Here is a 16,615-nt window from a genome sequence, read left to right as displayed (position 1 = left end):
TTATTTATTTTTTTAATTCTATTCTCAAATAATTATTCAAAATTCTATTTTTTTTAAAATTTAATTTTTAAACTTCCATCCTTAAATAATTTTTTAGAAATTCGGATTCACAAATTTAATTTTTTTTAAAAAAAAAACTTCCATTTTAAATAATTCTTCAAAATTCAAATTTCCAAATTTAATTTTCAATTTCCAAAATTTCAATTTTCACATTTATTTATTTAATTATTATTATTTTCCTCATTATTATTATTCTATTATATTCTATTTATTTATTTATTTTTAAATTTTCATCTTTAAATAATCCTTTAAAATTCTCATTTCCGAATTTAATTTCCAATTTTCAAATTTCTAATTTTCATATTTTATTTATTTAATCATTATTATTTTTGTTATTATTATTACTATATTCTATTTATTTATTTTTAAAATTTCATCTTTAAATAATTCTTTAAAATTTTGATTTCAAAATTTAATTTCCAATTTTCAAAAGTCCAATTTTCATATTTTATTTATTTAATCATTATTATTTTCATTATTATTATTATTCTATTCTATTTATTCATTTATTTATTTTTAAAATTTCATCTTTAAATAATTCTTTAAAATTTCGTTTCCAAATTTAATTTCCAATTTTCAAAATTTCAATTTTCATATTTTTTTATTTAATCATTATTATTTTCATCATTATTATTATTCTATTTATTTAATTATTTATTTATTTTTTCTTCGTTATTTTAATATCAAAGTTTAATTTTCAAAATTCCATTTTTTTTTCAAATAATTTTCAAAACTTCAAATTTTAAATGATTTTCACAACTCCAATTTTCAAATAATTTTTAAAATTCTCGTTTTTAAATAATTCTTCAAAATTCCAATTTTCACATTTAATTATTATTATTATTATTATTGTTATTATTATTATTTTATTTATTTACTTATTTATTCATTTAATTCTATTCTCAAATAATTCTTCAAAATTCTATTTTCTTAAATTTAATTTTCAAACTTCTATTCTTAAATAATTTTTTCGAAATTCGGATTCTCAAATTTAATTTAAAAAAATACCTTCGATTTTTAAATAATTATTTAAAATTCTAATTTCCAAATTTATTTTTCAATTTCCAAAATTCCAATTTTCACATTTATTTATTTAATCATTATTATTTTTCGTCATTATTATTATTCTATTTATTTATTTATTTATTTATTTTTAAATTTTTATTTTTAAATAATCCTTTAAAATTCTGATTTCCGAATTTAATTTCCAATTTCCAAAATTCCAATTTTCACATTTTATTTATTTAATCATTATTATTATTCTATTCTATTCTATTTATTTATTTATTTTTAAATTTTCATCTTTAAATAATCTTTTAAAATTCTGATTTCCGAATTTAATTTCCAATTTTCAAAATTCCAATTTTCACATTTTATTTATTTAATCATTATTATTTTCTTTATTTTTATTATTATATTCTATTTATTTATTTATTTATTTTTAAATTTTCATCTTTAAATAATCCTTTAAAATTCTGATTTTCGAATTTAATTTCCAATTTCCAAAATTCCAATTTTCACATTTTACTTATTTAATCATTATTATTTTCGTTATTATTATTATTATATTCTATTTATTTATTTATTTATTTTTAAAATTTCATCTTTAAATAATCCTTTAAAATTTTGATTTTCGAATTTAATTTCCAATTTTCAAAATTCTAATTTTCACATTTTATTTATTTAATCATTATTCTATTCTATTCTATTCTATTCTATTTATTTATTTTTAAAATTTCATCTTTAAATAATCCTTTAAAATTCTGATTTCAAAATTTAATTTCCAATTTCCAAAATTCCAATTTTTATATTTTATTTATTTAATCATTATTATTTCATTATTATTATTATTCTATTCTATTTATTCATTTTTAAAATTTCATCTTTAAATAATTCTTTAAAATTTCGGTTTCCAAATTTAATTTCCAATTTTCATATTTTTTTATTTAATCATTATTATTTTCGTCATTATTATTATTCTATTTTTTTTTCTTCGTTCTTTTAATATCAAAGTTTAATTTTCAAAATTCCATTTTTTTTTTCAAATAATTTTCAAAACTTCAAATTTTAAATAATTTTCACAACTCCAATTTTCAAATAATTTTTAAAATTCCCATTTTTAAATAATTCTTCAAAATTCCAATTTCCAAATTTAATTTCCAATTTCAAAATTCCAATTTTCACATTTATTTAATTATTATTATTATTATTATTGTTATTATTATTATTTTATTTATTTATTTATTTAATTCTATTCTCAAATAATTCTTCAAAATTCTATTTTCTTAAATTTAATTTTCAAACTTCCAAAAATGTCGTTGCCTATGTTGTGTTCATGAACGTACTACACCCGATGGATGGCACAAATGACTTGGTCATCCATTGTCAAAATTGGTCAACCATTTAATTCATGTTTTTTCTTTACCCACCAATAAAAATGGCTATTTATTCCTTTGTACTTCATGTTCTCAAAATAAAGCTCATCGCCAAACTTTTAATACTCATGGTCTTACTAGCACTGCTCCCATGGAATTGATTTACACGGATGTTCGGGGTTTATATCATGATATTGGTATTGATGGTTCAAAATATTATGTTATTTTTGTTGACCACTATACCAAGTACATTTTGCTCTATCCCATGACTCATAAATCAAATGTTCAAACAATTTTTTCACAATTCCGAAATCTTGTGGAAAATAAGTTTAACACAAAAATAAAAAGTCTCTACTCCGATAATGGTGAGGAATATATTGGCCTTAAATCCTATCTCTCCGTTCATGGGATTAGTCATTACACAACCACTCCACACACTCCACAACAAAATAATATGTCTGAAAGACGACATCGCCATCTAATTGGTTGGACATAAGGTTTAGTCCTAGTCTCAATTCCTCTTGGGGACGCCCCCTTTGGGACAAATAAACAATTGGTGGATTTGAGGGGCCACGGTCTTGGGCCTCTAACCTTCTCTTTGGAAGTGCTAAGTGTCAGCCATGGTGGGCCCATGTGGCTCAATCCCAACATCACCTCCGTCAATATTGCAGTTCTCCACACTGCTTTAGTCCATACTTCATCAGCTAGTTGCGTCCATCTCCGGTTAGGAGACTTCTCTCTCCCCACTACCCTCTCATTGATGGCTTCCCTCATTTTCCTCTTAGACACTCTTTTGGTATATCTATCCTATTCTCATGCTAGCACCTTTTTGGTTTCCCTGGCTTGTTCGCATTCTACTGTGGGGACCCCCCCTCCACGTGTCAGTCCACGTGTCACTTTCCTCGATATTGCCTGAATAACTGCCACAGTGTCCGAAACCTTCCATTGGTACCACATAGGCATATGGCAAACGGCACCGGACCGCCTAAGTGGGCATATATTCCAGCCAGCCTTCAAGTCCCCCTAATCATTTTCATCTGACATGGAAATGACTGATGGGATCTTCCTTAAACCTTACATCCATGTCAATGGATTATCACACACTGTCCCATACCTCCAATAGGTTGAAACGGTGGGCAGCTACATCATTACACACCATCTGATGGCATCTGTTAGCCGCCCTAAACTGTAATGATTGTCCCACCACTTGCATGAGAACCATCATTACAAAGAAAATCAAAGTGCCTACTCAATACTATAGTGGTTTTCTCCCGATCACTATAAGAAGCCCTCCTGAAGTATAAGCCAAGTACGTGCGTTTAAGTTGAGATATTCACTCTCTCCTTGAAAGAGTCTATTCTACCTAACTTACGCTTCGGAGGAGAGTGTCCGGACATCCTTTGTGCTAGGAAGAAGCTCACTTAGTCCCCAATTGCTAGATAGAAGTTTTGAGAGGCACAACGAAAGGAGGATCTAACCTCAGTTGATCACGCATCAACATCTACCATTCCGGTTTATGACATCATCATCATCAAAGTCATTGGAAGCCGTCAACCACAAGTTACAGGTGTGGAAGCCAATGAGCCATATCTTCAACAAGAGGAGCCGAGTTCAGAAGACGAAGATTTGGAAGCTAATATTGTAATCGTAGCACCGCAGGTGTAGCACTTACTGATGATTTCCAGAAGATGTTATCATAACTACTACTTTCGTGTTTTTATATTTATATATGTTTCTGGCATGTTCTCGGAACAATTTGTATATGAAAAATGATATACTTTGGTGTGGTATTTTCTGGGAAGAATTTGTTTTTGTGTATGCTTGATGCCCAATTCCCTATCATCTCCCTAATTCATATTTGCCCTTTTTGAAGGGCAGTAGTGAACAATTTGTTTGTATGTGTGTATGTGAGATGCCCGATTCCCCTATCATCTCCCCTTTCTGGAGTCTAGTAATGGTCAATGGGACCAGAAAATATGCGTTCATAGAGTTTGTCATCTTCAGGTCCTCAAATGCCACCCAACTCTCCTTTCGTTGCTTTCTCCCATTTCTTTGTAATTTCTTCGTTATTGCGTTTGGCCAGCTTTTTTGACATTTTCACATGGAACAGAATGCTGAGCTGCTGACTATATTTTTTGTAAGCAATTTCGCTGAGCCCTTTAAATTGCTTATTTGAAACCTATATGTTTTCCTCCTCTCCCCAAGTGCTTATTGCAGAGGGCAACTTTAATATTAACAGAAGACTTTTATTATGAAAAATAACTTATTTTTCTTTCCATAACACATTTAATAGTAATTATAGGAAGTATTTTTAACATTTTTAATATGATAAAATTTTTCAAGTGTTATAAAGGATAAGAACATTTCCTAAAATCACTATCAAAATTTATTTTAACTTTCGTTTAATCCCTCCACCGCTAACTTCTTTTATTATTTTGACATATTTTTGTACTTGTCTCTTTCAATTAAAATAAAATTATAATTAATATTATAAAAGATTTAATGAACACAAAATCATTTCTCTCACAAGATTGACATGACCAAAAATATCTTTCATGATAAATAATTATTTGAGTTTTAATAAAATTACTTAAAAAAGCTTTTAACTCTTGAAAAATGAATTAAAATGCGACTTAGAATAATAAAAGTGTTTTATGGCCCAAGTTTCAATCATATATCAATTAGTAATTTAGAAAATGGTATTGCAAAAGATGATGCAATATAAGATTTTTCTTTTTCTTTTTCTTTTTTTGAACCGGGCTTTTTGTCACTAACTTTGATTTTGATTTTTCAATGTTATGAAGGAAGTTCAACTTTTCTGTTGTTAATCACTAACAAAATAATTATCATGATTTAAAGATTATAAATTTAATTAATCTTATTTTAAGAGATGAAAATAGCAGCACGTCACCCACCCTTCAGAGCATATTGTAATTTATCTGAACAATAAGGGCAAAATTTTATAGTTAACACGGTTTGATGATCCTTAACATAAGAGCAAATGGAGAAGTTTTAAAGTAGACGCCCTTTTCTTTTCTTCTGGAACAAAAAAAGGCATAGTGAGGATCATAAAAACCCAGATCCGAGTCATCCAACTAGGCCACTAGCCCAAAAGCGCCTCAAATATTGTAAATATGAGTGGTGAGACAATCACGTAAAGAGCCTCTAAAAAAACAAAAAACCAAAAAGATGGGAATCATCAGAGTCCTATAATTTTCCACAAAAACACATACAAACAGGATGCTGAAACACAAAAAAAAAACACTTGAAATCATGGGTTGAAAAACTGACTGCAATAAGTTTCATATAATGCCCTCATTAACCCTTTCTTGGCTCCGCCCTGATCATGGGTGACTGACTGCTACACTTACTGGGCTTCAATATTGGCTTCTAAATCTTGGGTTTCTGAACTCGGCTCATCTTGTTGGGGATACGGTTCATTCATGACTTCCACAGCTGCGCTAATGAAAACATCGTAAACCTGATTGATGGGGATGACAGCCTGTAGCGAACGAAGAGCATGGTCTACAATCCGAGCAGCGGGGTAGAAGCATAGCAGTAGGAGAACAGGATAAACATACCAGAAGAGTGGCTGCGGGAAAATCAGTGAAGCCATGAATGATACAGCGACGGAGAGCGGGCGGTTTCCAAACCGCAGACGTAAGTGGAGTGTGTGGAATGAACAAGTGAAGAGAGTGAGGGGGACTTCAATGGAGACGAAGGAAAAGGCAGCTAGAATGAGGAGAAAGCAAAAGAGGTTGGTCCAAGTGATCAGATCCCAACTTATCCCTCCTATTTGGGATTTCGCCATGTTTATCAGGACTATGATGCAGAACCTCAAATCGAAGTAGCGCATGGCGCATTTACTGATGATGATGATGATGGAATGAACCAGCCATTGCGGATGGAGTCGATGAATTGAATACTATATATAGATAGCCACCAGATTCAGAATTATGATTGCCCTTCCATTTTGTAAAAATTACAACGTGCGAGGTTTGTCTGGTTCTTGTGCTAAACGTCATCCTCATATAACTTTAAATTAAAGTTAAAAGGGCGAGGTTCAAACGAGGAAATTAAGGCTTCCGAAGTTAAGGACGAGGTTCAAGCAAGGAAAGACTTACTGTTGATACCTAGGCACCCAGAGGACGAGAAAGGGCGGAAGTAAGCGACGAAATGCTTCGAAGAGTTGAAAATAAGCATAGGAGATTCTTGAATAGGTCAATCTTTCGAACTGCTGGCAGGCAAGGGACAACCTGGCGCCCCTGAAGGGTCGGTCGGCAACTATTAAGTTTGTTCCCAAAATAGCCTTAAAGCAGTAAAGCAGTTTTGATGCTCATGAGTCATGACATTGACTTTGACGACAATTCAGACTGTGGTTGTTAATGACTTTTTGGAGGAGGGCATGTGCAACAGCGGGGCCCACAAATTTTGCTAGGCATCATTTGTAAATTGTAAGGCTAATTAATGGTATTTTTATATTATTATTAAAAAACTAAATAATTTTAAATATTAATTATAAAAATGTATTAAATTAATCAATCACGTGCTTAAAACACTTTTAAAAAAACAGATTTTATATAAAAAAAAATTATCAAGAATATTTAAAGGAAACTTTCAAAAGAATTAAACAATAAAAAGAAAATCATTAGAAATTGCCACTAATTTTAATATTTTATTGCAAAACTTTTAAAATTATTTTAAAGAATTTAGTAATTTCTATTATAAATTTGATATTTTTTTCAAATGGAAAAGATGTACTCCTTTAATTCCCATTGTGTTACCACTTGAACTCTTACTCATGAGGATTATTCTCATCCTTCTTATATTTTATTCTTTTTTAATAATAATAATAATAATAATAATAAACAACTTGATCTCATTTATTTATATTTTAATTTTATTATTTATATTTACATCTAAAAGTCTAAATATTTTTATGTACTTTTAAGTGGAGATTAAGATTTTTATAAATACCAAATCAATACCCTAATTTTTTTTCTTATTTTTTTTTAAAAAAGCAAAGATAGTTGAAAATAAAGTCTTTTACTTAAAACTTATGTTTCATATAACAAATTACTAAATTTCTATGAATTTAATGGTTAGATTTTGATGACTCACATCATATTCTTACTTCCAAGTAAAAATACAAATAATTAATAAAAACTTAATAAATATTTTTTTTAGTTAAATTAACCATAAAATAGGTATAAAAAGGGAAAAAAGTTTTAGTGAGCAAGAAAAATAAGTATGAACGGTCTCTCACTCTCCCTTTCATTTCTTAAAATAACAATAATTAAGTTTATCATAGCCATAAATCATGATAATTATTTCCTTAGTAATTGAGAACAAAAACGTTGAACATGGAGTTTTTGATAAAAGTAACCTAATTTTCTAAAAAAATTCTCAATCTAAACTTGTGCTAAAAATATTGTGATGTTATTTCTCTGCTTTTAACATGTGGTACTGTCTTGCAAGTTGCAACATCAACATACTAAGCAACCAAAAATGTTGCCACATGGGATATTAAATTGTATTTTTGTTAAGAAAAATAAAAACCTTGCAATAAGACAAATAAGTGTATTAATTTGATCAAAATTACTTCCTATCCATAATTTCAACTTAATTATGTGTCGCCATGAAGTTTCCAAGAATTGTCCTTTATTTTTATATTAATTTTTTAGACAGTATCAACCAATTTTAGTCACCAACTTATTAGATCTTCTATTAAAAAAGTAAGGCTATTTCGGGAAAAATTTAAATGTTGCCGGCCAACCCTTTAGGATGACTTCAGTAATCATCAGACCAACCTTAAATGTGCAATCATAGTTCTGAATCTGGTGGCTATTTATATATAGTATTCCGAACTCGTAGAATTCTAGAACTCCATCTTCCCGTGATTTTGGTGGAAAATAGCCCTTCATGTAAAAAAAAAAATATATAAGTTTTAATCATCTTACAAAACTTATATTCAAATTAACCCATTTATTACCACATCAAAACCGTATCATAATTTTATTTTTCTAAAATTTAAATTAAAGTCTCAGTTGATAATTGAGGCTTCATTTTTTAATTGAAATCTCAATTATCAACTGATACTTCATTTTTTAACTAAAGTCACGATTGACAATTGAGGTTTCAGATAATTTTTTATTTATTTTAAAATTTTATTAAAAAATTAAATTATAAATTATTATTAAAATTAAAAATATATATTTTAATAATAAAAATTTATATATTTAAACTTAAAAATCTAATATTATTTTAATAAAGATAAATTGATAAATATAATAATAAATAAATATTTTATTTATCAATAAATTAATAATCTTAAAATAATAAACTTATATGAAATCTAAATAAGATATGTCAATTGAAACTTCAATTATTTTATTTTTTTATTTTAAAATTTAATTAAAAATATTAAAATTTAAATTATTATTAAAATTTTAAAAATATACTTTAATAATAAAAATTTATGTATTTAAACTTAAAGATGTAATATTCCTTCAATAAAGATAATTTGATAAATATAATGAATAAATATTTTATTTATCAATAAATTAATAATCTTAAAATAATAAATTATATGACATATAAATAAAATATAAAATTATATAATTTATTAATTTAAGTTATATCACATGTAATATTAGGGAGGGGCATTTTTTTTCCATTATATAAATGTTAATAGGTGTTTTTTTGTGATTTTGATGAAACTACTAAAAATTACATTTTCAAAGCATATATATTGTGTGTACAAATAATAGTCTTTTTTTTATTTTATTTTAAACTATAAATATATGCTTTAAAATAATAAAAAAAATCTATATATGGAAACTTAAGAATATACTATTATTTTAATAAAGATAAATTTATCAAAATGCAAATAAATTAATATCTTAAAAATACAACAAATTAAATATCTTAAATTAATAAATTATATAATTTTATATCTTATTTAGATTTCATATAATTTTATTATTTTAAAATTATTAATTTATTGATAAATAAAATATTTATTTACTATTATATTTATCAATTTATCTTTATTGAAGTAATATTAAATGTTTAAGTTTAAATATATAAATTATTATTATTAAAATGTATATTTTTAATTTCAATAATAATTTATAATTTAATATTTTTAATTAAATTTTAAAATAAAAAAAATTAACTGAAACCTTAATTATCAATTGAGACTTTAGTTAAAAAATGAAGTTTCAGTTAACAACCGAGGTTTCAACTTAAATTTTGAAAAAAAAAAAAAATTATGACATGGGTCCTACGTGGTAATAAAGGGCTAGTTTTAACATAAGTTTTGTAAAACGGCTCAAGTTTGTATTTTTTTTTACATAAAATGGTTGTTTTGCCCCCAAACTCCCCAATTGGTTCATTCCATCATCAGTAAATGCGTCATGCTCTACTTCGATTTGAGGTTTTGCATCATGGTCCTGATAAACAGGGTGAAATCCCAGATAGGGGGATGAGTTGGGATCTGATTACTTGGACCAACCTCTTTTGCTTTCTCCTCTTTCTAGTTGCCTTTTCCACCGTCTCCGTTGAAGTCCCCCTCACCCTCTTTCACTTGTTGATATATGATTGACATTTTAATTGGTTTTTCAAGCGTTAAAAGCTTTTTGAAGTAATTTTATTAAAACTCAGAATAATTATTTATTGCGAAAGTCAGTCCTGTGAGAGAAATTATTTTCTTTTCATTAAATCTTTTATAATATTAATTATATTTTAATTGAGAGAAACAAGTACAAAAGTATGTCAAACCAATAAAAAAAAGTGAGTAGCGGAGGGTTAAAAGCGACGCCAGAGGGGAAGAAAAACAGTTATTTTCCATAATAAAAGTCTTATATTAATAATTTAATATTAAAGTTGCCCTCTGCAATGAGCACTTTAAAATTTTCTTCAGGGGAACTTTTATATCTCTTTCCTAGAGTAGTACTGTAAGTGGGTCTTTCTTTATATTCATCATCCGAAACCCTCTTGAAAATGTGAATCTCAATAATGAATTACACCTAGAGGGGGTGAATAGGTGTTATAGAACAATTTAAAAATTCTCCCAACAAAGATTACCTAACCTTAGATTATCTTAATGTCAAGAAGTTTTTCTTCCAATAACTTTTCAGCAAAGCAAAACATCCACAAGCAATAATGTATGCATCAACACTCTCCCAACAATTTATAAATGCAAAACACATGCAAATGCTTCAACACTCCTAAAAAATAAATCAAAATATAGAGTGAGAGAAAGAGACAATGAACATCGGATTTTTAACGTGGAAAACCTCCGAAGAGATAAAAAACCACGGGCCTATCACCGATTGAAAACTCCACTATGAAGAATAAAATTGAGTACAAGGTTTTACCTAGCTCAAGCCAACCAATCCTTCCCGGAATACTTGACTAGTACCTTCATTTTCAGCTTCTCCTTTTGGAGCACACTTGGAGTCCGCACCAAGCTCAATCTCGGCCTCTTCTTGAATCCACATAAGAAGAAAATAGGTTTTTGCACAAACCCAAATAGAATGAGAGATTGAGATATGAAGGAAGGAAGGAATCAACCCATTTGTTGCTCAAGAAAATCCATTAAAAACCAGTTTGGAAAACATTAAGAGAAGTGGATTTTCTTTGCAATCAAAAACCCCAAATTGGGAAAACAAAATGAGAAGATGAAGAACACAAGGAGTGTGGCTGCTCTCTCCACGTTTCTGCAGTCTCTCTACACAGAAAATGAGAGAAGATTGGTTTTTAAAGTGTAAAAAGAAACCCTTAATCTGATGGCTGAGATTTGATTAAAAAAACATTAGTTGGATAGATCCACCCCTACACCTGGATCGATCCAGAAACAAAGAAATGAAAGCCTTGCACCAAAAACCATTTTTCCCAACTTTCTAACACATTTAAAGATTAAAAACCGGGTTAATTCACATCCAATCACCACACACTCGACTACATACCTCGGCCTCTTAGCAAAGTCTTAGTCTTCAAAGTCAAGTAGTCCGAATAGGAATAGGAAAGCCGAGTTAGGGGACACTTAGAAATTTTGTCTGGAATTACCAACCTAGCTAAACACTCACACCTCTTTCAACACCACACAATTCCATCCAGAAGAAGCCATGGATATATACTGCTTCAATTTAAGGTTTTTGTTCTATGTGTGATCAACATCCTGAAATTCCAGGTAAGAATACTGGCTTATCTCAGTTGGATGAAGGTGAGTTGGCTTCTTCTCCTCCTCCTTGTGTTTTACTTCATCTCCATTGAAGTCCTCCTCACTCCTTCATTGGCATGGTACATCCGTCTGTGTCTCTCAGGCTGTAACATTATCATTACTGCAGCCGCCCCTCAATCACAACTTGCAGACGCTTCACAAGTCATTGAGGGACGTTATCCTGGAGAAGATGACCCCGGTTCAGAAGAATCAGAGCATGGACATTTGGAGGCAAATCTGGCTGATCACCAAGAAGTTGTGATGATCACTTGAAGATATAGATATATATGTATATATTTTGAAGAAGGTTTTGTTGCCTTTAAAGGGTAAGTAAATACTTCTGGCTATGCTACAGTCACACATAAGAGTAGCATAACCAGAATTATTTTTCTTTTTCAAATTGGGACCAAATGTCAGCAGCCATCTGATATTTGTTTTTTGATTAAATAGAAAAAATTAAAATATTTGATTTTTTTTATTTAACTAAAAATAAAATATTGACATCGTCCAATATATTTAAACTAAATCTATTAATAATAAATTTACTTTAATTATATTAGTTAATATCAATATATCATTTTTAATTAAATTAAAAAAATAAAATATTTTAATTTTTTCTATTCAATTCAAAAACAAACACTTTCTAAGTCTAAGAGGTGCTCTTATTACGGTGGGGGCTTGGAGGCATGGTGTGCGTGGACCGTGTCAAAAAATTTAAAAATTTAATATAAAAATAAAGGAACATTCTTGGAAACTTCGTGGCGACACATGAATTATGGATAGGAAGTAACTTTTGACCATTGACCGCCAATTAATACACTTGTTTCTCTTAATGCAATGGTTTTATTTTTCTTAACAAAAATATAACTTAATATCCTATGTGGCAACATTTGTGGTTGCTTAGTATACGCTGATGTTGCAACTTGCAAGACAGTGCCATGTGTTAAAAGCAAGGAAATAACTTCACAAAATTCCATGACGGAGCTTTTTCCCACCCATCCTCCATCCGGAAGAAGGAAGACTTCACAAAATTTCAATTAAATTTTTTCGCGGTGTAGTAGATTTAAAAATTATTTTTTGAATTATCATCATAATATGTATTTTAAATTCTTTTGAACAACTGCAATAGTGGATTCCAATGGTAACCCAAATATTTCCATGTGGGATTTCACCATGTTAAACAAAACTTGGTCACATAGCCTTAAAAAAAAATCATTATCATCACTAATTTTTTATTTTAATTTTTCATTGGCATAGAAATGTTCAAGACTTTTAGGTCAAAATAGTGTTTTTCATGAAAAATATAATAAAAATAAATTTATTTTTAAAATATTTATCAATCTAGTATTTATAATAATGTAATTTTCATGTGACTTTTTTTTAAAGTGTAAAAAACTACTGTTAATAAACGTGGTTTTGACTTTAAATTTAAAATCACAATTATCAAAAGTAATTTTGAAAACCAATGTTGATAACAATAATTTTAAATTTAAAACTAAAACCAAAATTAGTAATTATGGTTTTAAAATAAAAATAATAAAATGGAACTTGATAGTTATGTTGTACTACTTTGACAAATATTTTTAACATAAATTTATATTAAGAATTTTATTTTTTTTAAATCAAGTTACTTTTATTGAAAACTCCATATTCAGTGTTTTTGTTTTCAATGACTAAATAAATAATTATCATGATTCATGGATATGATGAACTTAGTTATTGTCATTTTAAGAAATGAAAGTGAGAGTGAGTTGACAATTCATATTTTTCTTGCTCATTGAACGTTTTTCCCTTTTTTATACTTTTTTTATGGTTAGTTTAGTTGAACCATAAAAAATAATACATGTTAGGTTGTTATTAATTACTTATATTTGTACTTGGAAGTAAGAATATTATGCGAGTACTTCAAAATCTAACCATTAAGTTACTAGGGTTTTAGTGATTTATTGTATAAAACATAAGTTTTAAGTAAAAGACTTTACTTTCAACCCTCTTATATTTAATTATTTGAAAAAATAAATTAAAATTAGGGTATTGATTTGATATCTATTGTGGGATCCCCACTAAAAAGTGCCACGTGACTCTCTCTCCTTTGGCCACGCGGACGGTTCCCCTCGCGACACATGGCATAGCTAATTCCACCCGGACGGGAATCATCGCTCATTCCACCCGGATGTCTCACAGTCGCCATTATATCCGGCCGACATTCCACCTCAGCCGGACATCTCATATCTGGATCTGGTCGACGTTCTACCTTCTCCGGATATTTCACATCCGGCGCCTTCCACCGATGGAAAAGGAGGACGATTCAACTTCCCCGGATAAACATATCCGGCTACTCTAGTGACAGCATACCCGGGCAGCTTAGCTCCTCAGACATTCGCGATTCGCCGGATCCACTTCCGCCCGCAGTAAAAAAGATAACTCTGACAACACTGACGACCAAGTCTCCTGAACTGTCACTCATCATTAATGCAAGATACATTCGACAAGACATTCCCAAGTCTTCTCAGGTTTCCTAACACATCCCCGATATATAAAAGTCATAAATTGCGGCGGCGTCCACCACCTAAACACCTTCCTGACAACCACCACATGCCACCAGAAATGCCATGATTGTTTTGCAGCCCTATGAGCCGCAATCATGACAATGGGACCCGCTAGCAAAGCGGTGCCATATTTTCTGACACTATATAAAAGAGGCTTCACACAAAGAGGAAGATAAAACTGATTATCCCTGAAACAACCTGATAGCTTGATCTTTTGAGCTATGACTAACAAAACCATCGGAGGGTGTGCCCGGACATCCTGTCCGGACATCTTTTTGTAGGAAGAAGGAGGAAATACTACTATGCATTGACCGAGATTTCGTTGCTGCTGACAATTACTGTAGCAGGGGAATTTTGCCATCAACACTGGCGCCGTCTGTGGGAACGTCTTCTTTTCTCAGCAAATCCTATACCTTCCAACTGTAAAGATGACTTCACCCTCAAGGAGTCGTGCTTCAGCCAAAGGTGTCGAAAGTCACTCCAAGTGGCGGGACACCATGGAAAGACGACAGCGAGAGAACGAATGATAGATGCAAATTCTGCTCCAAGAAACAAGGAAACTCAGGGAAGAAAACAATGTCTTGAGGACCCGAAGCTCTCCTCAACCTTAGCACTATCAGCGAAGGCAGGACCCCTGTCACAGCCAGGGAGCTCCATTCCCCCTCGAGGCGAGCCCAACCCTCGAGGCGCATGAAGTATGGCCTATCGAAACCCGGTGCACGCCCACCGTGTCCGACGAGATGAAAGCTCAAGCTCCACTCGAGTCTCATTCAAACTACGACGTGAGAAAAGGCCCCAAATATCTGACGCCATGTACGCGTGTCTGGGACCCCAAACATCCTACAAAAACAGGCCTCATGCCACCATACCACTGGGTGCACACTCTGAGCCCTCGAGCTCACCTATTTTACAGGGACATGCCGCCCGCCCCCAGTGGCGCGGGGTGGTACAGATCCCTTGCACACAGCCCCTCCGAGCTCTATCGGCAGGCGTCTAGACGACATGCTCTCCACGCCTTTCAGCTCTCGTATCATTAAATATGAACCCCCGCGAGGGTTCATCGTCCCGAAATTCTCCACATATGATGGATCCAGCGATCCCTTTGATCACATAATGCATTATCGGCAGCTCATGACCCTTGACATAGGGAATGATATGCTGTTGTGCAAAGTTTTCCCAGCCAGTCTGCAAGGCTAGGCTCTTTCATGGTTTCACCGACTGCCCGCGAACTGGATTGATAATTTCTGGGATTTGTCCGAGGTCTTCGTGGGGCAATACTTATGCTCAGCCAGACATGAGCAAAATATCAGCACCTTGCAGAACCTCAAAATGCAAGAAAACGAAACTTTGAGAGAGTTTGTGAAGTGCTTCGGACAAGTTGTCCTACAAGTCGAATCATACAGCATGGACGCAATCCTCCAAATTTTTAAGCGGAGCATATGCCCAAGGACCCCCTTCTTCGAGTCCCTCGCCAAAAAACCTCCCACAACCATGGACGAATTATTCCAGCGTGCGAATAAATACTCCATGCTAGAGGATGACATCCGTGCCGCTGCACAGCAGGTCCTGGTAACTGGCCAAGCCGTTAAAAACGAAGCCACCAGAAGCTTCAAAACACCCAACCATCCTGGGTCATCCAACAGGAGGCAAGATGAGTGGCGCCCACCACTCATTCAAACACCTCTCACCAAGTCGTACGAATAATTGCTTTCTATAATCCGCAATCTGCCCGGATTTAGATGGCCAGTGCCAATAAGATCCAACCCCTCAGAAAGGGACCGCAACAAAAGATGTGATTACCATAAAGATCATGGGCACACGACTGAAGCGTGCATAAGCCTCCGTTACATGGTGGAGGATCTCCTAAAGGCAGGACACTTGAAGCAGTACATCCGAATAGTGCCTAAAGGTGAAGAATCTCCCCATAGTCGAGGTCTACGCGCCCCAACAGCTCCTGTTAGGGCAATGATCAACTACATATACGGAGGACCCTTGGATGACGAGTACAGTTCCAAAAGGAAAAGACAGAGATTGCTGCGAGCAACTACGGTTCGGGAACATGTGAGCTCCATCCGGCCAGGATTAGCCAATGGAAGCATCCATCCCATAGATGGAACCATTGTCTTCCCCGCTCTAGATCCATCCCGAGTGCTGCAGCCGCACTGAGATGCTCTCATCCTAACAATAGGGGTGGGAGACTACGACGTGAAAAGAATCCTGATCGACCCAGGTAGCTCCGCAGACTTGTTGCAGGTGGCGGTCATCAAACAAATGGGCTTCGAACCCTCCAGCTTGGAAAATCCCGGAAGAACCCTGTCCGGATTCAATGGTTCTTCCACAACCTCACTTAGGGATGTAATATTGCCGGTTCATGCCGGGCCAGTCATCCTGAACGTTCTGTTTTT

The 16,615-nt window shown here is 32.0% G+C and overlaps 1 protein-coding gene across 1 annotated transcript; it reads left to right on the top strand.

Moving 5' to 3' along the window:
• Window positions 1-15,614: 15,614 nt before the first annotated feature.
• On the top strand, window positions 15,615-16,376 carry LOC117930474. Its single transcript, XM_034851131.1, has 2 exons — window positions 15,615-15,856; window positions 15,950-16,376. The coding sequence occupies exons 1-2, from the start codon at window positions 15,615-15,617 to the stop codon at window positions 16,374-16,376; spliced, it is 669 nt and encodes a 222-aa protein (XP_034707022.1).
• The last annotated feature ends 239 nt before the right edge of the window (window positions 16,377-16,615 follow it).

Source organism: Vitis riparia, chromosome 2 (genome assembly GCF_004353265.1).
Source record: "Vitis riparia cultivar Riparia Gloire de Montpellier isolate 1030 chromosome 2, EGFV_Vit.rip_1.0, whole genome shotgun sequence".
Taxonomy (NCBI): Eukaryota; Viridiplantae; Streptophyta; class Magnoliopsida; order Vitales; family Vitaceae; genus Vitis; species Vitis riparia.
This window is presented reverse-complemented; position numbering and strand designations above follow the sequence as displayed.

Excerpts from the sequence above, each read along its gene's own strand:
- LOC117930474 (XM_034851131.1), top strand. The coding sequence starts at position 15,615 with ATGGACGCAATCCTCCAAATTTTTAAGCGGAGCATATGCCCAAGGACC. Across the intron at positions 15,857-15,949 it reads CCTGGGTCATCCAACAGGAG|ATGGCCAGTGCCAATAAGAT; the intron begins GCAAGATGAGTG and ends GCCCGGATTTAG.